At 46.2% G+C, this 20,630-nt stretch overlaps 2 protein-coding genes across 4 annotated transcripts in view; one reads left to right on the top strand and one right to left on the bottom strand.

Annotated features, from left to right (window-relative positions):
* Positions 1–15,732, bottom strand: part of TBCD (tubulin folding cofactor D) — a 2,218,561-nt gene extending 2,202,829 nt beyond the window's left edge. The window contains exon 1 of one of the 2 annotated variants that reach the window (XM_086930600.1): positions 15,595–15,732. The gene's annotated coding sequence lies outside the window, so the exon portion shown is untranslated. Of the gene's footprint in view, positions 1–12,218; positions 12,239–15,594 lie in introns of those variants that run through there. The other variant, XM_086930601.1, reaches the window with a different exon arrangement.
* Positions 15,733–15,815: 83 nt separating this feature from the next.
* LOC147701977 (ketosamine-3-kinase-like) overlaps positions 15,816–20,630 on the top strand; it is a 221,771-nt gene continuing 216,956 nt past the window's right edge. The window contains exon 1 of one of the 2 annotated variants that reach the window (XM_086930604.1): positions 15,816–15,835. Coding sequence is in view for 1 of the 2 variants with exons in the window: in XM_086930603.1 (XP_086786729.1) it covers positions 16,691–16,831 (141 nt within the window). In the remaining variant the exon portion in view is untranslated. Of the gene's footprint in view, positions 15,836–16,683; positions 16,832–20,630 lie in introns of those variants that run through there. The other variant, XM_086930603.1, reaches the window with a different exon arrangement.

Here is a 20,630-nt window from a genome sequence, read left to right as displayed (position 1 = left end):
TTTGTTGGGGATACATTGTTGCAGCCTTCTACGGAACTTGAGACTTTGTTTCTGGAACTGCCGTGGTACTCCCGACCTTTACTGTTGTTACATATGTATCCCCTTGCGCCCAACGCCTCCCGAGTACCCTTGCTCCAGTTATGGACTGGATTTCGAATTTGGTGTTTGGGGGTGCTTTTTCTGATTGCCTGCTGCTCGGCTACTGATTATGGACGTCCATTTTGTCCCTACTTCCCTCTTCCTCATCGATGGTGGCCATTTTGCTTTCAGGTACTATATGGATCTGGACCCCCTCGGACGCCGAGTCTGGGGGGACTCTCGCGCTCTGGCCAAGGCTGACAAACTGTGTATTGTGACCGGGACTGAAGGTTGGCAGGGATTCGGATTGGAACACTTACGAATATAAGTTGAAATGTGCGAATTGGTATGCCTCGCTCCGTCTCATATTTTACCTGATGTTGATACTGTCTTCTTAATTCACGGGGCGGTGGTGGACTGCATGGCGGGATTGTCTGGGAATATCGATAATTGGCCCTCCTCCGGCTTTCTATGATGGATCCTTTTTCTTTTCCTTTCTCTTTTTCTCTGCTTCTTATCTCTATATTTCGGGTACTCTAATGGGCGACAGACACACTGCAAGGGGGGGGGGGGTAGGCCGTAGCCGCTGCATGCGTGTAGGGTGGGGGGATTTATATGTCCAATTTTTCGTTTCTATGGGCCTTATCTCTTTTTTCTTTTGTCTTTTTTGTCCCTGGGGCTATAGTTTGGCTTGAAGCAGGGTGGGTTCGCGTTTGCTCTCATCGTAGTGTTTGCTTACCTCTCCTGTCGTTACCTCTGCGACGCTGATAGTTTAAATGCAAATTCCTGTGTCTCATGGAACTCGCCTGCTGAACGTTGCCTATTACTTTTGTACTGTGATGGACTGGACTATGGCTCTCCTGGACTTCATTTTTGCTTATGTGTTTTATAAACCTTCAAAATTAACCTCAATCTTCCTGTATGTCGGCGGTATAACATGATCCAGTGTAACGCTATATGCTTGCTTAATAATGTTGCCTTGCTGCCGACATATCGTATTGCTCGCAACTGTGCTCACAACTTTGTGGCCGGCCAGGTGGTTGTAGGCCCGTATTTGTCTGCTGTTGATGCACAATAAAGGTTTCAAAAAAAAAAAAAAAAACCACAATTGGAACTTCAGTGCACCTATCTAAACACTCGTTCATTGGTAAAACACCAATTAGATATCTTTCCATTATTAGCCACTGATAAACCAGATATTCTACTAATCACAGAAACCTGGCTAACTCAAGACTCACTACCTGATATTTTAGCAGCGCTTCCCTCAGAGTATTATATCTTAGCAACCAACCGCCCGCCAGGAAAATCGGGTGGAGGGGTGGCAGCCATCATTCATAAAAATCATAAATTTCTGGCCCTTACCTCCCTTGCCCTTACAGAGTCTGAGAACCTTGTCATCAAGCTTGATGCAGACAGTGGCGCTCTGGTACTGGTACTGATTTATCGCCCCCCCTCGAACAATGACTACATTCCCAATATCTCTAGGAGAACAAATAGCCTCGCTTGTAGTAAACTTCCCGAAAGTCATCCTAGTATCCTAGTAAGGGATTTGAATTATTGGTTTAATCACGACGCAGGTGGACCTCAGGCTGTTGAACTCCAGGAACTGCTTTCGAACTTCAACCTGACCCAACATATATTTCTTCCCACTCATGAAAAGGGCCATATACTGGACCAAATATGGTCCCATAACTTATCACTCTCAACCCCTTCCATCTCGCCTTGTATTTTGTCGGACCATCATCTAATCCAGTTTATGATTACTTTTGATGGCCATATCAAATCACCACCTCAGACGGGAGGCACAACCAGGAAATGGAATTCTGTAAAAATATTGGCCTTCATAGAAACCTTAAAATCCAAGCAACCTATACTAGCCAATGAAGTAGATATCATGGAAGGAAAGACCATAGACTGGTTACTAGAGGCTGCAGATATCCATGTTCCTGGGTTAAGTTTTCCCGCAGCTCGGAGGCCCACAAATAGTTTACCCCTGAACTGAGGAAATTAAAATTGGAACTACGCCAGAAAGAAAGAATCTGGAGAATGAAATATTGCCCGCAACATAAGGAGGAATACACCACAGCTCGCAGAGAATATTTAAAAACCATTCTAAAAAGTAAAACTGAATATTTTTCCAAGAAAATACTATACTCTCAAAATAAATCCAAGGACATTTTTAAAATAGTAAATGACCTTTGTAATAGTGACAGAACGGCTCCTACTCAGGTTCACACCCCGGAGTTCTGTAATTCACTTAAGGAGTTCTTCATAGATTAAATAACTTCCATAAAAAGGAGCATTCCAGATTCATCCAGTTCAGAACTTAGGGACAACACTTATTTTAACCCACATACTCTGGATACTCTTCCCCCTATTGACCTAAAAACACTCCTGGAGCTTTTATCTCATGTGAACTCTGGGTCCCCCAACGATAGTTGCCCTCCACATATCTTGAAAGAGGTCGATTCTTGAACGAATCTCTTTCACAGGGCAAGGTCCCTGGCTCGTTCAAAAATACTACGCTTATCCCACTACTAAAGAAACCTGGCGCAGATTTGCTGGACCTGGCAAATTATAGACCCATCTCCCTACTCCCCTTCCTGTCTAAACTTCGAGACTCACGTGTCCAGATGTCTATCAAATTTTATAGAGCAAACTGACTACCTCGAACAGAATCAGGCCGGATTCCGACCGTTACACTCTACGGAAACAGTGATTCTTGCAGTTCAAGACACCTTAAGAGCTAACACAGATAAAGATATCCACCAGGCATTGGTGCTCCTTGATCTGTTGGCCGCGTTCGACACGGTCGACTATAACATCCTGTTAAACCATGTCGAACAGGCCGGCCTCAGGGGATCCGCACTTGGTTGGATGGCTTCCTTTATCTCGGGGCGGACGCAGTCAGTGAGACTCGGCTCGTTCACTGCTCAGAAATTATCTTCCTCTTGCGGAGTGCCACAGGGCTCGTCACTCTCGCCACTCTTATTCAACTTATATCTGAGACCTTTGTTATACTCTCTAAAAGGTCGGAATGTCACCATCTTTAATTATGCTGACGACTTGCAGCTAATTTTTCCTCTGAATACACCAGATTCCGTTGAAGAGTTTCAGGCAACTATGACGCATATACAAAAGTGGATGGACAGAAACCACCTTAAGCTCAACCCAGGTAAAACAGAATTAGTCCTGCCTGGGAAGAGTGATCTTAGTTGGGGTCCCCAGTTCTGGCCAGCACATATGGGCGCTCTGCCCTTAGCCTCGCAGTAAGTGAAGAGTCTGGGGGTTATCCTAAGTGCCGACCTGTCACTTAGAAGTCAGGTGGGAGCTATTGTGTCATCCAGCTTTTTCCAATTAAGAAAAATCAGGAAAATCGCATATTTGCTTACCCATTCTGCACTTGTACAGGTAATAATTGCCTTAGTGCTCTCCCACCTGGATTTCTCGAATGTTATATATCTCGGGCTCCCAGCCAGACTACTAAAACGACTCCAGATGGTGCAGAATCAGGCGGCAAGACTGATATGGAAACAACACAAATGGCAATCAGCCCGACCTGGTCTGGAAAAACTTCATTGGTTACCATTAGCCCAAAGGATCACCTTCAACACTGGTTGTATAGTTTTTAAAGCACTGCAGGGCAAGGGCCCTAAATTCGTTAGACAGATGCTCACGGTCTATAAACCACAACGCAACCTGCGTTCTGCCCATCTTAATTTGCTCACTATCCCTTCCTTTAAAAGGAAGAAGCAAGGAGGTTGCTGTTTTTCGTTCTTGGCGGCTACTCTATGGAACTCCCTCCCTATTTCACTCAGGAATTGTAATAATCTTTTGGTCTTCAGAAAATCCCTGAAAACGTGGTTATTCAAGCAGACATACGTTTAATGAATATATCTGGATCATTGACATTAGCGCCATGAAACCTATGGGTGTACGTGCGCTCTATAAATAAATATTAACATAACATAACATACCATATTGCAGACATGGGTCTCTCGGACAGAACGCAGCCTAAGCTCTCTTTCGGCCCCAGAGGATCCAAGCCGTTGGACGACGCAGGGGGCAGCAGTTACGTGGAACCCGACATGCCGGAGGAGGCTCAGCAACAAGACTTGCGTAGTTTGCTTATTGCCATGGAGAAGAACCTACAGGGGGGAATGACCACTTTGGGAATCAAACTTGACGCCCTCACGTACCGCATGGATCGCATGGCTGAACGGCTGGACAAACAAGCGGAGCGTATTGATATGTCGGAGCGCCGTGTCACCGAGGTTGAGGAGGCGCAGACCTCTCTGGACACTGAGAATATGCAGATCAGCAGAGCTATGCAGTCCTTAATTGATAAAACCGAGGATTTGGAGGCTCGCTCTCGGCGCTGCAATCTCCGCATCACAGGCCTTCCAGAGGCCACTCAGACCGGGAATATGAAGCTTTTCGTTGAAGGCCTGCTAAAGAAACTCCTTGGAGACACAGGTTTTTCTGCCATGTTTGTGGTTGAAAGGGCCCACCGCTCGCTGGGACCACGACCTAAACCGGGTGCCCCCCCTCGTCCCATTATAGCTAAACTGCTTAATTATCGAGATCGCAATGTGGCCCTGAGGTTGGCTAGGGACAAGCAGCCATTGCAGTACGAGGGCTCGGTGCTATCATTGTACCCGGATTTCACCGCTAGGGTGCAGGAGGCCAGAAAACAGTTTGCGCTGATGAAGCGTCAGCTGCGGGAGTTGGGAGCAGACTATGCAATGCTCTACACAGCGAAGCTGAGGATTAACAGGCAAAGGAAGTCTCTGATCTTCACGGACCCCAAGGCGTTACAGAAAGCCCTCAGGGACTGGCAGAGGGAGAGTCGACCGTCCTGAAATGGGGAGGCTGGCACTGCAGATGGCTCCCTGGAGGAACAAGACTGAATGGACCATGGCAATGACTGTCATTCTGGACGATGGAATGGGTCTGGAACCTCGCTGTGGGGTTTGTGCTTATCTGCTGTTCTGGGGGCTCATCGGCCTACTATTTTTGCTATGTGGGGTAATCGGTTCTGATGGGAAAAGTGTTTTGAACTCCTAATCTGTTCCTTTTTTTAGACGGGGGCGACACTACTTATTCCTTCTTGTTGACTGTAGATTGTATTTCTGGGCTACTTCTGCCCTCATGTGATAATCACGGAGTTCTAATGTGTGTAAGGGGGAGGTAGGGGAACGGGATGGTAGATTTGGTTGTTCTGGTTCTGAGCTTGTTTGCGCTGGGGGCGGGAGTGCGTGGCCTAGTTGGGGTAGATTCAGAAAAGGGGGTGGTGATGGACAGAGTATCTGAATTAAGCAGAACACTCGTACCCAGTCAACAGATCAGGGCTTGATCCATCACCGTTTTTTAGCTCACTGCACCATCCCAGCTCAGAACCTGGCTACATGCAAATTAGTCTGTCCTTGGCCCAGTGCACCCACTTTTCTGAATCGTTTTGTCCACCACAAGCGTGGAAGGGTATGCTCAGACATGAGTCCCCTGCTCACTGCACCATCAGGATTCAAGCAAGCCGGGCCGAAGACGGCTGTAATGCCAGAAACCGGTCCCCGGAAGCTTGTTTCCTTCCCAGTATAAGAATTGGTTTGGTAGTTTGGTCTGCCCTGTTCCCATGGTGCACTGGGCCAGGGACAGACTAATTTGCATGTAGCCAGGTTCTGAGCTGGGATGGTGCAGTGAGCTAAAAAACGGTGATGGATCAAGCCCTGATCAGTTGACTGGGTATGAGTGTTCTGTTTAATTCAGATACTCTGTCCATCATCACCCCCTTTTCTGAATCATCTAGTTGGGGTGGGGCAGGCGTGGGCGGGTTTTAGGGGGGGGTGTTCAGAGGGAATGACATCTTTAAACATTGGAGACAGGTTGTGTTGTGTTCTTTGGATACAGCTTCTAGGCTTATGTGTATGACAATGGCAGATTATATTTGTATCAGTGGACTTGGCATGCTTCTGGTAGGTGACACGTACACGCTTTGGATAACGTGATGGCAGTAGAGGACGAATCTCCTGATTCTTTAAGGTTTATGACCTGGAACGTCTGGGGCCTAAATGACCACCGCAAGGTGTAAAAATTTGTACAATACTTTGCTAGGCCCAGGGTTGACATAGCGCTATTGCAGGAAACTCACCTTCCCGTGGACAGCCCGATTCTTCGATATCGGGGACTTGGGAGCAATGTACACGCGGCAGGGTTCACTACACACGCTAGGGGTGTACTCATGTGGTACAACCCAAAGTCCCGCTGCAGTGGGCCCCCCTAGTGACGGATAGTGATGGGAGGTATACGATCACTAGATGCTATGGCAAGGGCATGGACATGTGCGTAGTGAATACTTATGGCCCCAACTTCGACCACCCGGACTTTTACACTGCATTAACTGCGAAAATCATGCCACACTCAGAGAAGCTGGTTTGTTGGGGAGGGGACATTAACTTGACGCGACACCTGGGACTGGACAGGTCGGACGGCCCGGCCCGATTGCCATCGGCCTCTGCCCAGACGCTGACTGCGCAACTTGCTAATCTGGACTGGACTGACGTCTGGAGACACAGGCACCCTACCCTGGGGGGTTTACGCACTATTCGGCCCCACATAATATTCACACAAGAATTGACTACTGGTTTGTTACATACCATTTCCTTTCTAACATACAGTCCTGCACTGTCTTGCAACGCACCTATTCGGACCACTCTCCTATTTTGATGGCTTTCACCACGCCCGCGCGGAGGATTCCACCCTTTGCTTGGCGCTTCCCCCCGTTTTCCTTTCTCGATGCCCTCTTTAAGGTGGAACTGTTGACGGCTATTGTTACCTTTTTTGAGGCAAATGTGGGCTCTGTCGACTCTTTTCAATCTGTCTGGGAAGCGTTTAAGCTCTTTGTCAGGGGTGTCACTATCTCTAAACATGCTGGAGTGCTGAAATCGATCATGGGCAGACTCCAAACCTTAGAATCCAAGCTCAGGGACCTGGAGTTTCAGCGGCTGCAAGCGAGCGACGATGCACTGACCCACACGATAGCTGGGGTCCTGCAGGAATATAATGAGGAAGCGGATGCTGAGGTCAAGCATCTGGGCAAATACGCTACCGCTAGGACATATTGTGAGGGAGAGCGTCCGGGCTCGGTACTTGCGCGCCTCGCCAACCGTAGCAGGGGTAGGACAAGTATTCCTGTGTTGTGATCTGGGACGACGGACAATACCCTCACAAACACCCAAGTCGCGGAGCGCTTCCGGGTATATTATTCACAGCTATATGCTTCCCGTGGCCCTGCTCCGGAGGAAAGCATTACCAATTATCTTTCCCATATTGAGCTACCGTAGCTCTCTAATTTACACCGCAAATTTCGGTCTCGGCCATTTGACCAGGAGGAAGTTGTCCTTACGCTATCTGCGATGAAGGGGGGGACTGCGCCTGGCAGTGATGGCCTCACGGTGGCCTTTTATAAGGCATTTTCGGACCTCTTGATTCCTCATCTACTCACTCTGTTGGATGACATGGCTAACTCGGGTACAATGCGGCCCTCTAGTTATTTGCCAAACTCCTCTCCAATCGTCTCCAACCTTTGGTCACCACGCCGGTGGCACTGGAACAGGCTGGTTTTGTTCCCACTCGCAATCTCACGTGCAACCTTAGAACGGTTTTTGCGGCTTTTCAACATACGCACCCGGAGGTATCAGCAGTGGCCGTTTTCTTGGACATGGAAAAGGCCTTCGACTCCGTTGAGTGGCCTTACCTTTGCCAAGTCCTGGGTCGGATGGGTGTAGGGCAGTTGTTTCTGCAGCTGTTAGCGGTGTTATATACATCCCCTACGGCTCGAATACGTATTGGTTCGCTTATCACTGATCTTATTAAGATTGGTAGGGGGACGAGACAAGGTTGCCCCCTTTCCCCGATCCATCAATGCGCTAGCGGCCGAGCCCCTCGCCTGTCTCTTACGGGAATACCACAGCCATAGAGGCATCCGTTTCCCTACATATAATTTGATTGTCTCCACCTATGCGGATGACACTCTATTGTACGTCCGGGACCCAGTGACCCACCTATCTCCAGTCCTCCGCAAAGTGGTCTTATTCAGCTCCCTCTCGGGCATCCATATTAATTGGGACAAATCTATTACGTTTCCTCTGACGCCTGCTACGGTGAAATTTGATCCAGAGTACCCACTGCAGTGGTCTACGGAAGCTGTGCGCTATCTTGGGATCCGTCTCCATACGGACTCGGAGATCGTTCTCATGGAGAATTATGGTAGAGCTATGTCCAAATTGGAGGACGATGTCGAGAAATGGATTTCTCTCCCATTGTCACTCCTGGGATGCATTTCGCTCATGAAAAAGATAGTCCTTCTGCATTTCTTATTCTGGTTTTGTAATGTTCCGATGGTTTTATCGTCTCACTTCTTCCGGCGACTGCAAGCGCTAATGGTCCACCTCGCATGGGCGGGAAAGCAACCTAGGGTCGCGTGGAGCATTTTAATCTGTCCGTATGCGGCAGGGGCCTCAACGCCCCGGATATGGAATCTACTACCGAGCTGCGCAGAGTGCTCATGCCTATTATTGGATACATGGACAACTGAATGTCCCCCATGTGCGCATCGAAACGATCGTCGCAGATCCGACCCCGCTGCCTGCACGATTGGCGAGGCCTCGGGATCGCCGTACTGGGATTCTAGACTCCTTAAATTCGGTCACGCGCGCTTGGCATTACATGATGAACACCCAGGCGTGTTCCCTGCTATATGCTCCGAAGGCGGCGATAGAGTGGTGTTCCGGGCTTGCACCGTGTAGAGAGTAGGGAGTGCTATTGGCGATGCATCTGTTGAACATTCATACCATGGGAGATCTGTTTGTGGGGGGAACGGCGCGTACGTGGGAGGGGATTGTTTCTGGTGACACACCCTTTCCGATGCTGGCACGATTTCATTTCCATAGGGTGAGACATGCACTAAGGGACCTTCTGGGGGACGATATGGAGGAGCCCCCGACGGTCACGGCGTATGACTATGTGGTCAACGCTAAGTCCCCCGTTAAATTAATAACTAACTTATACCGCATCGCCATTTCTGAGAGAACGGAGGAATATGCGAAGCCGAGACGGGCTTGGCAATTTGATTTGCAAATTGAGCTCCGTGAGGAGATGTGGCAATATTGCTGCACCAGCACCAGAAAGATATCCTTGAATGGGCGACACAGACTCCTACACTTTAAGTTTTTGAACAAATCTTATTATACCCCAGAGAGACCATTCCGATATAAGCTGCGAGACTCCCCAAATTGTGAGAGGTGCAATGAGAAGGTCGCTGATTTTCTTGCATGTTGCCTGGTCCTGCCCTACAGTCCAGTCCTTTTGGCACGCGGTATACGGGGAGATCAACAGAGTAGTGCAGTTGGCATTGGTCCTGGATCCGCTCTTAGCCATACTGGGCTACTCGAAGCCCCTGCGTCCTGCGCATAGGCGACTTATTGACATGGATTTCCTTATAGCTAAATAGTGCATTGCACGCGCTTGGATGAGAGGACCCCCCCCCCCCACTCTTACGTCCTGGACGAGGGACGGACATACTGCTGCACGCCATCTGAGCTTTACAGTGACTTGATGCCTCCGCGCAACAGGCCCAAGTATTTCTGGTCCTTGGTGCTGGAGGATGCGTTGACCCGAGACGAGACGACTAGGGGTGATGACACTGCGGAGGCCGACATGGATAGCAGTGTGGAGTTGCCGAGCGAATTACCGGGTATTGCGACTGGGCAGCGCTCTGGGTGAGGTGCCTGGGTTGTGTGATGATGCTGATACTGGGTTTCGGGTGAGACGGTGCCCATCCGTATTCAGGATGGCCCATCTCCTACTGCAACTGCCGGGGGTGTTGGGCCTTGGATATTTCCGGGCGCTATGCCTAGTTTCGCTCCTCTGTGCTGATTATGATTGATGTGCACCCGCCAGTGTCGCTGTGTTTTCCTTGTCCATTACTTGCTGCCAGAGATTTTTGCCAATGCTTATGATGCCTTTTCTTTTGTTTGTCTTTACCTTTTTTGAAATGCCAATAAAATCAATAATAAAAAAAAAGAAAAGTAGAATCGAGGACAAAACAACGGAGAAACAGGAAGAAAAAAGCAAAGAAGGAGAAAGGGAAAGAAATGTAAATGTAAATTGATACCTGTATAGCGCACTACTCACCCGCAAGGGTCTCAAGGCGCTTGTACGAATACCGCTGTGGAACCCATCCTGGCTTTCCCTGTGAGGCGTCCACTCCTGGGCACCCCCAAGGTGGAGGCCAGGCATCCTTAGCGTTGTGGGGGCCATTGTGGAGATTAAGCAAGCTATTGCCCAGAGTTGCAGAGTGGGACTCCATGATTGGAATAGGCACCGAGTTGAGAATTATCAGGTCCGTGGAATTTTGAGCCCAAGACCCGCCGAGGCGGGGAATTGAACCCTGGTCCCGGGCTAGACCTCTGCATCAGGGTCTGCCACTCTAATCATTGAGCCACACTTCTCCACACACAAAGAAGAAATTGGTAAGAGAGTTGAGGGAAAAAGGAAGAGTTGGAGGAAAAGAGAAAACAGAAACATCACGAAGGGTCAAATACCAACAATGGAAAGGAAAAATATATACTAGGTACACAAAGGAGCAGACAAGGGGAAAGCAGTAAGGCAGGCTTCTCCAACGAGTATCTTATGAGCTACCAGTGGCTCTCCAGTTGCCTATAAGTAGGTCTCTTCTATGCAGCTCAAGCTGCTAATTTAGAGACTGTGTGTTGAAGACCAAAATGTATGCATTTTCAGAAATCATAAGCTGAAGTGTAGAGAAAGTGAATGAATTTTCAAAATATATTTAAAGCTGTTTTGAGTGATAAAGCATGCAGCATTCAGGACACTTGTTACTAAAAGTATTTCTATTTTTTACATAAATGCAAGCAACTGTGCCTGTAGCACCAAGGGAATCACTGCTGTTAATCTTGCAAGAGGCCACTAATGTAATAGTATCTTAAGGGGTCACTATTAAAACACCGGTAACATTAGAAGCTCAGGGTGATTTTAATTGATCAGAAGTAGCTTTTATTACAAAAAGGTTAGAGATCCCTGGCATAAGGAGTGGGGACTGAAATAATGTAGCTGATTATAAACCGATTAGCAGAAGAGGATAGAGAAAGCAGATTCATTTAATGTTTATCTCCACGCCCCACCCTTACCTGCTGCTGGCTCCGACGCTAGTCCACAGCTCAGTGGCGTGAGTACCTACACTTCTTTTTTTTTCCATTTAAAGGACTGATGAAAAGTAAATACATTGCCCAACTACTCACAGTGCCCTTAAACACAGCTGTGTTGTGCTTCTTTTTCCACCTGTGGCACAGCAGAGCAACCCTGTTTCTTTATTTTGCATGTTTTAAAATGCAGCCTAATATTTCTCCCACTTCTGCGAACCCAAAAAGTACACCTGTTGTGTGGCCTGGGAACATTACCATTTGTGATATTGAATGCCCTTCACAGTTGTGATAGGTCATCAAGCTGCGCTAACCATGTACTGGAATCCCAAGGCAAAGATTATGTCCCATATCTAGAGGAGAGGAATGGCATTTCTAGACTACAACTTCAAATAATACACAAGCAACGGTAGAATACAACCCTGCACAAAACATGTCCACGCACACCCTCAATCAAGTCAATGCCTGATCAGTGGCCGAGAAGTAACTAAACTTTGTACTATAACAGTCAATCCCTGAGAACAGGTCACTAGCATGTATCTTTAGCACTGGCACAGTCGGGAAATAGAACAAAAAAATACAAGTTACAGAAAATAATACTGCAACAGATACATGTCAATGACACTTGAGTTTGTAGAGGAAGACCTGAAATCCTTCAAACAAGAAAACAGAGAGGTCTGGGATCATGGACTAAGTTATACTCCGTGGGACACAAACTATGAACAAGTAATAAATATGATACACAAGAACAACTGAGATGGAACTACAGTAAAAAGGTCTCTCAGACAAAAAGCATGGTTCGTGAAGTTAGACTGCATAGTACAGAACACCACAAACATTAATCAAACGTGTCAATATTTCAGCAAAACGCTGTGCTCTTGAACCCTACAAATGACTGACATACTGGACACTATGTGGACACACCAAGCAGCAGATTATGCATGCAACCTCCTATCTGTCCGGGCTGTTATCGTCCAATTTCTTTGTTGGACTCTGCAGCGAAGATAATGGGCAAAGTAATCTTAGATCGCCCAAGCACCTGGTTGGAAGAAAAGGATGTATTGTCAGAATCACAATTTGGTTTTCGTAAGGGCAGAGGTACAGTGGAACAATGTATGAACCTACTCATGATTACTAGTAAATATACCCTAGCCAAAAAAGGACGTATGTTTTTGGCTTTTATGGATTTGACGTCTGCTTTTAACAGGGTAAACAGGTTCAAGTTACGGCAACAGTTGCTGGAAATAGGGATGGATAGGAATTTAGTATGTTTCCTGCACTGGTCCTATCTTAATTTGTCCGCCTCTGTAAGGAATAACGAGAATGGCTCCCTAACTCATATCTGGAAGGTAAAAAGAGGAGTGACGCGGTGCATTCTTGCACAGGTTTTATTCACTCTATATATAAATAAGTTGGGGGCAGTGCTATCTAACTCACGTTTCGACATCCCTAGAGTAGGTTCCAAATTGATTCCAGCCCTTTTATATGCAGATGATGCAGTTTTACTTGCCAGGGTCCCGATTGCTTTGAAATGTTTAGTTAATTCTTTTATTGATTTTATGGTAGCTCTTGACCTTGCAGTTAATTTTACTAAATCCCACGTAATGTCACTTGGTAACTTAAAACAAGGGGAAAAACCCCTTCCATGTAAAGGAGGAGTGCTAGCCAATGTTTCAACATATCCATATTTGGGTGTGTTATTCGATAATAACGGCACTTGGGTAGCACAGCGTGTGCTAAAGAAAAACACTTTGGCAAGAGCAGCTGTAGCTTCACTGGATTTTGCTAGAAGATTAGGGGGTAAACCCATTTAACCACTTCTGAAAATTTACAATGAGAAATGTGTCGCTATGACAATGTACGGTAATGGGGTTACAAGGACTGTAATGAACTCCAAGGAGTCGGAAATAAATATCTACGTAAACTCTTAACTGCTCCTTCTAGCACTCCAGCTTTTATGGTACTTGAGGAAAGTAATCTTAGATCGCCTAAGCTACATAACAGATAGAATTGCTGTAGCACCCCTGATATGGCGGCTAATTATTTGGTCTAGAGATAAGCCAAACATCAACCAAACTATTTTGGAGGACTGCAGGATGTTAGACAGAGTTGCAGATATTCCCTGGTTAAAATATGTCTCCCAGCAGCTTTCTGCTCTCGGGCAACCGGAGCTATTTAAATGACCAAGAAAGCTGCATTCTGAAGCTATAAAAATGATAAAAACACAATTTTTAACGAGGAGACAATTGGATAGGGAAATAAATGAACTGAAGAAACCTACATGTAGATATTTTATGATTATAAATCCTGGAATTTTAACTCAACATTTTTGGTCTTTTGTTAATAATCTGCATCATCGATTTCTTTTATCGAGATTTAGATTTAATTGTATCCACTGGGTCCTAACTTCACCTAAGGGTTTTTCAAAGCCAGGTACCCTGCAACCATGTGCATGTGATAATTGTTCAGATCCAAGACCTGTTGCACTTTTTGTTTTTTGTGATTTTTATACTGAGTTGTGAGATAAATACATCCTACCACTTTTAATAGATTGCAATTTTGCACAAGACCAGCACTGATCTATTTACAAATGATTTCTTCCCCACTCATATGTCATGGACTTGCAAGCTTTTTATCAGGGGCAATCTGTAAAAGAAACCATCTGGTGTGCTAACTATAATGTTTTGGGCTGTTCGAATATGATTTTTTATGTGAATGTATTTTAATTGAGTTTTTAATTTCATATGTGGTGTAGCTTTAACCCAAAATATAAATGGGTCCCTTTTTGTAAAATACTTTTATGCCAGAACGTGGCCGAATAAAGTTTTAATTGACTTGACATCAAACTTGTCAATATTTCAGCAAAACGCCGTGCTCTTGAACCCTACAAATGCTTGACATACTTGACACTATGTGGACGCGCCAGGTAGCAGATTATGCATGCAACCTCCAATCTGTCATGGTCGCTTAAATTGGGAGGCAATAAGTAAAGACTCTCCTACTTGGTTCAGGAATGAGTGAGTGCATGCTAAAATATAAGCTCCAGTCAGGGACAGACCCAGTGATGATAATAGTAATTTAAGACTTCTAAAGTGTAGGAGACTGCGATCACAAAAATAGACAACCATTACAATCCAGAGAGGAATAAAGTGATCAAGCACCATAAATTCTGGCGACATACTAAGTAACCATGTGTATAATTCTGGTCAGAAGCTGTGCTACATAACAGCAAGTAAAAGGGGCAATTTATTGTAAGATGTTGATGTCAGTAAGAGAGTATAATGCTCATTGATCTGCGGGAGTATAATGTACCCTGGCAGAGAATTGGTGAGGTTACCCTTAGAAGTAGATACAGGGAGCAGAGTGCTCTGCAAGGGTGATGTAAATGAGAGATTGGAAGGGGTGAAGCTCCCTCAGCATTGTACTTCAACGATGATAATCTACTGAGATGATATGGTGAGTTGTGCCCTAGGAGAGGGATACCTTGGAGTAAAGAGCATTAGAAGAATCTGCAAGGGTTAAGTTACCCCGAAAAAGACTGCCTCAGTACCGAGATTCCGCCAGGTTAGGAATGGTGGGCTCTCTTTTTCGGTTCTACTAGCAAATAATGGAACCAGCTCCCGCTGGCAGTCTGGGCCAATTTTCAAGACTCAGGGCCATATGTATCAACACATTTCTCCAAAGACACAGAATGGCCAAAACCCTTTGATACATCTGGCCCAGAATCTTCAGAAAGGCCCTAAAAATCCACTTTTTCTCCTCTTACTATGTGGGCCGGTTATGGCGTGCCTCTGCAGATGTAGCCCCGTGACATTTCATGGAATACCCATCCCATTCAGAAATCTTTCATTCCTTCTCACTCTTTGGTTAACTGGTTAGATGTCGCGTCACTCAATACAGAGAGCCAGAAATCGAAGCATTCGGTTACACCTACAACCTGTGAAGATGTTCATTTTTTTAGTACATTTTATAAATATCCAAAATGTACTGGAAGCAAAATGATGGTTTTCGCAGTTTCGCTTACGCATTTGAGTGCCCCAGAGATATAACCTGCACAAAATAAGCCAACCAACCGCAAAGAAAATATATAATACTTCTACAATGACAAAAGTTTACTCCATATGCATGTAATCATACATAAGAATTAAGTGAAACTTCGGTTGTTAGCAAGTCTTCCCCTATTTAGTGCATTCGGCCTCCCGAGCAAAGACTTTTCTTTTTTTAACGTATATTGGACTCTATCCTTTGTATTGCTTGACAGCAGTCTAGGAACAGCGCGCGTTTTCTCTCCTGTACTTACCTAAAGACAGCGCTGATCCGGCTCCACCTCTTACAGGGTACACTTGCTATGTTTGGACCTTCCCGGTACCCGTAACTCTGTATCACCCAGTAGAGCAAGTGCTCTGCTTGCCCGGCAAGACAGGCGACAGTTCAAGCTGGAAGTCGTATTACCCTGACAACCTGCGTGCCTCGCTTTAGCCAGTAGGAGTTCTTCAATAGACAGGGCGAGACGAGGTCCGTCCCAGACTTAGGGAAGCGAGGTAGCCATCTTGGAATGCTTGTAATATGGTTACATTTACAGGGATACGTCAATTGAGGCTACGGAAATACGAGCGTATTTTTTTTAAATAATGGCATAACACTTTAATATTTCGATGTATTATATTTACTTTTAAAATGACAGCGCCATATTCAGCTAGTTTGTTACTTAGTGTACAGTGTTATTAATTTTATACTCGTCTAGTCTAATGGCATGTTGAGGAAAGTACCGCTCTAAAGCGGCGACTTTTGGGGCCCAAAAGTAGACCCGTATTGTTATTTTGCTGATTCCATTGCTTCCAGACCAGCAGCGTGGCTCTGTTTTCGTCGCCCTTGTGCTTACGAAGACCGCCAGGTAAAATAATAGCACGCTGTTTATTTATTGGACACAATTTACAATAGTGAATAGTTAAACGTTTTCAATGAATGGAAAGAAAATTCAGCACCATTCAAACACACGACGGACATCAAAGAGAGGCTATTCGTATCTCAGTAAGAGGGCACACAAGAGTACTCCCACAAGTTCATAGTTTAATTGCATCGTGATAACATTTTGATAATGGTCATCTTTGCGAGAGCATATTTTACTCTGCAGGGAAAGCGAAAGTTTTTAAATATTGATGCCATAATTTGTCTTTCTTTAAATACATTTTCAGGAATAGTAAGCGCCATATGAATACAATTATGACACAAAGACGAGACTATTCCCTAAACTAAAATTGCTACGCTGCATCGTTGTAGAAGGCTTGGCCAAGAACACTACAAGATGGCTACAAATTTGTCAGAACCACGTGCGGTTATTAACTAGCCTATACTCCCTAAACAGACTTTTATCTAATCTAGAGCGCCCCGCAGACATGGAGTTGCAGCTGAAAGAAGCGCTGGGGACGACTGTGCTGAAAGCCACATCCTATGAAGGTGGCGGCTGCATCAGCCAGGGTCGGAGCTACGACACGGACCACGGGCGGGTCTTCGTAAAGTTCAATCACAAGCCCGAGGTGCAGTGGCTGTTTACCCTAATCTCACACCATTTGCGGCGACATTCCCCTAAAACATAAGAAAGAGGCGAGACTAGGCAGTCGTAATGAGTGTTTAGCCAGTCTAGTTGTTTTCTGTGCTTATTAGGGCCGGGGGCAGTTGTGAGGACAACCGTTCAACTCATCTCAGGTAATTGCAGAACCCTTGCGAGGAGATGCAGTCCCTGTTTATAATGCGAGGAGAGGCAGTCCCTGTTTATAATGCGAAAAGGGAAACTACTAGGCGCGTAATGTCTAGCCTGCTGTCGGATCCGAAGCAGTGCTGCAATTTGTAAACGCTAACCTATAAATGAGGGGTCACTCAGTGTGTGGCAGAAGAAAAGGGGTGGGGTTACGAGGGACAGAGTTTGAAAAGCAGAGTTGAGAGTCAACTTAACATTTATTTAAAACAAAAACCGCATGCAAGGAAACTGGCAACAAGGGGAAACGTTACTTAATTGGTCACTAAAAGGCTGCATTATAAAATATTTTATTGGGTTGAGACACCTGCTGCTATCTTTGTGTTCCCAGCAATTTGATAGGGTTATTCTAGTGGTAATATAACTCAGGTGTTTTAATGCAGTTCAGGAAGAATTTTGTGTTTTGTTCAACCACAGTTTTGACCCATAAAGTAGCAGAGTGTTAATGTGCCTACTGCAAAGCACATCGGATAGCATGCAGTACCCAGATTTTATGTATTTTATGTAGGTAGTTAAGTGGGCTACTGCTTTTGACACTGAAATCATTTTGTTACTTCCAGTTCATAAGTCGCAGTCCTAATATAGTACAGTGATCTATTTATTGGTATCAAGCAGCTGCATGAAAACTGTAAGTCATGGGTTTAGATCCTTATTGTGTTTTCTCAGTTGTTATTCTAAGATTGCAAGGAAGGGTTCCTCTGGCAATTACTAAATTTTTGTCAGCACGGTCAACCCCAATCACTGTATTACATTTTATATCCTGACCTTTTGTTTCTCCCGACAATTCCCTCTTAACATATAATGCCTACAAATATGGACGGTATGTGATTCCTTCACTGTATAACCCTCATTGTCTTATATAACATTTCCTGTATATTGTTTTACATCCATGTATGATTTATTGTGTCTGTGTGTGATATAACGTGCTTTGATACCCTATTCTGGGATGAGTTGTGCTAAAAAAGAACTAAGAAAAAATAAATTAGTAGGTGTCACTTACATTTTTTTGGGTAATTACTCATACACACTGATACATTTTGCATTCTTAGAGTGCAAGCACATCTCAATCGTCTGTTTGCACCTGGCTGGAAGTGAAATTAAGAAAGCCTCCTCGCTGCCTGCAGGTTGCTGCACCAAATGCCATGCAAACAACTTGAGAGAGTCTAAATTCTATTGCAGGACAGGAGGCTCCGATTATGCTTAGTCTCATTTCTTTATTGAAATGCTCAGCAGCCAAGTAAAAAAACACATTACCCAGAAACACTTGGGTAATAACCATAGAGTCTTGTTAGTATAAATAGGTGTACAGACAATCCCACTTCCTCTTTCTGTGCTGCTCCGCAGCCAGTTAAGTGCTTCTTACCTTATTGTTGTTATTTGCCTTGCACTTTGTATTGCTTAAGCGGCGTCTGTTTATCATATCTGCCGCTTTGTTTTCCGCGTGTATCGCGCTGCTTGCGCTTGTCTTCGCCATTCCGTTCGCGTTGCGTTTCGGTGGCGGCGCGGTTGGGTGCGAGGCATCTCCACCCTGAAGTCGGGCGCTTTGTGCCTGGGTTCTTTCATTTATTGTGGAGTGGTTTATAGGGGTCAGGGCTGACTCGCGCTGTTCGCGCGAGCTGCTCTCCTTCCTGTTCAGGCGGCCGGTTTAACGCGCATGCGCGTTTTGGTATTTCCGGCGCTCCGTGTTGTTTCCTCACCGGAGCTTCTCAGAAGGTCGTCCCCTGCGGCGTACACGCCCACAAGCCTCCAGGATTGACCCTGTCGACGCCGGTGTCTAAAATAAGACGCTGGTTGTAAAATTTTGCATAGGCTTTGCCTAGGGTGGCGTTTTTGGTGACAGTAAGCCTTCCCTCCACTCTCTACATATTTTCACCTGTAGTCTCTACAGCTTTGGCTTGCTGTGAGGGCTTTTTCACCCCCCTTAATTGAGCCTTTGGCTTGTTTATACTTTGCATTCCTCATTTGTGGGCATATCTTTTTCACATCTATTGTGAATCATGAGTGAATATTTTTATGAGGATGAGGAAGAGTATGATGAGGAGGCTCCGGACTCCATGGAGCAGCATTTGGTGGAAGCTTTGGACCGGGGAGTCCAACACTCAATGAATAGAGCACTAGTGCGTGCTATCACGCCTCTCAAAAGGCACTTGACTAAATATGCTGAGCAGCAGGGTTGGGTCCCTGCGGCTAAGAAGTCGTCGTCTTCTCCTGCCAACCCACATTCTTCTGTCTTCAAAAAATTGGCGTTGTCCTTATCCTCTGCCAAGTCAGACGTTGTTGTTGAAGAAGGTGAGAGCGATGACCTGCAGTCATCGTCTTCCTCGGATCCCGCTCCTCCCCCTCCCAAGAAAAAGAGATGCAAGGAGCATTTTGTTGATGCGTCTTCGCATCCGCCAGTCCTAACTTTTGAGCCGGAGGACATTATCCATCCCCAGTCCACGGCTTGGCTTCCTTCCCAGGCTGTGACGGAGTACGTCCAGCAGCACATACGCCAACCCTTTGAAAAGGAGGTACGTGCCCGTCTCCGATCTGAATGCCCGCGACCAGACTTGGCTGATCATCTGGCGGAGACTCCTGAGATTGATCCAACTATGACAACGTACCTCCGCAAGTTTGCGAAAGACCCCAAAAAGGGTCTGGATAGGTCCTGGCGGGCTTGCCAGGACAAGGTGTTAGATCTCCTGGGTCCCCTCACCAAAATGTTGGACCTTGGTTTCCTGGCTAAAAGTACTAACCGGATGGTGGATCCAGATGAGCTGATTAATTGGGCTCAACGCGCCATTTGCCAGTTGGGTAATGCCAACTGTGCGCTCTCTGCTGAGAGGCGCAGGTCCATTTTGCTGAAGCTGGATCCTAAGTTGCAAGAATTAGCTACTTCTGAGTCGGGTCCTGCGGCTCAGGGTCTTCTTTTTGGGCAACCATTTTTGAAGGAGCTGACCAACTTTGTAAATACATTCAGCGGTCTGGATAAGGCTCAAGCGTCTCTCCGCCGGACCCTTCGTCCGGTTTTCAACAGGGCCGGGAGAAGTAGAGGACGTTCCTCCGGCCGTGGTCAGCAACAGTCCTCCCAGAAGGGGTATCAGTCCCAGAGAGGAAGTCAGCAGGACTCGGGTTATACCCCTAGTTCAAACTTCTACCCCTCAAGAAAAGGACGTGGCCAGTTCAAAAAAGGACGTGCTGGTGGATCCGCCGGCGGCTACCACGATTCCGCCACTTCAGGTGAGCATTCTTCCTGCATGCAGTGTTGTTCTGGGGGGCAGGATTCGCCTTTTCCTAGAGAACTGGCGATCAATCTCCAGCGATGCATGGGTGCTGGAGACAGTTCAGGGCTTCAAACTGGAATTTTATCATCCTGTACGTCAGTCCCGTCTTCCTTTTCCTCTCCATTTCTCAAACCAAAGTCGAGAGTTCATCACAGAGGAACTCAGGTCTCTGGAAGCCAAAGGGGCGATTGTGCCGACGGTGCGCCACCCTCAGGGCTTTGTCAGCTCAATCTTCCTTGTGGAGAAGAAGGGAGGGGGATCGAGGTTGGTCCTCAACCTGAAGGACTTCAATGCGGGAGTGGTTTACCGCCACTTCAA

This window comes from Lissotriton vulgaris, chromosome 7 (assembly GCF_964263255.1).
Source record: "Lissotriton vulgaris chromosome 7, aLisVul1.2, whole genome shotgun sequence".
Taxonomy (NCBI): domain Eukaryota; kingdom Metazoa; phylum Chordata; class Amphibia; order Caudata; family Salamandridae; genus Lissotriton; species Lissotriton vulgaris.
Note: the sequence above shows the minus strand (reverse complement) of the source record. Positions and strands in the feature narration are given on the sequence as shown.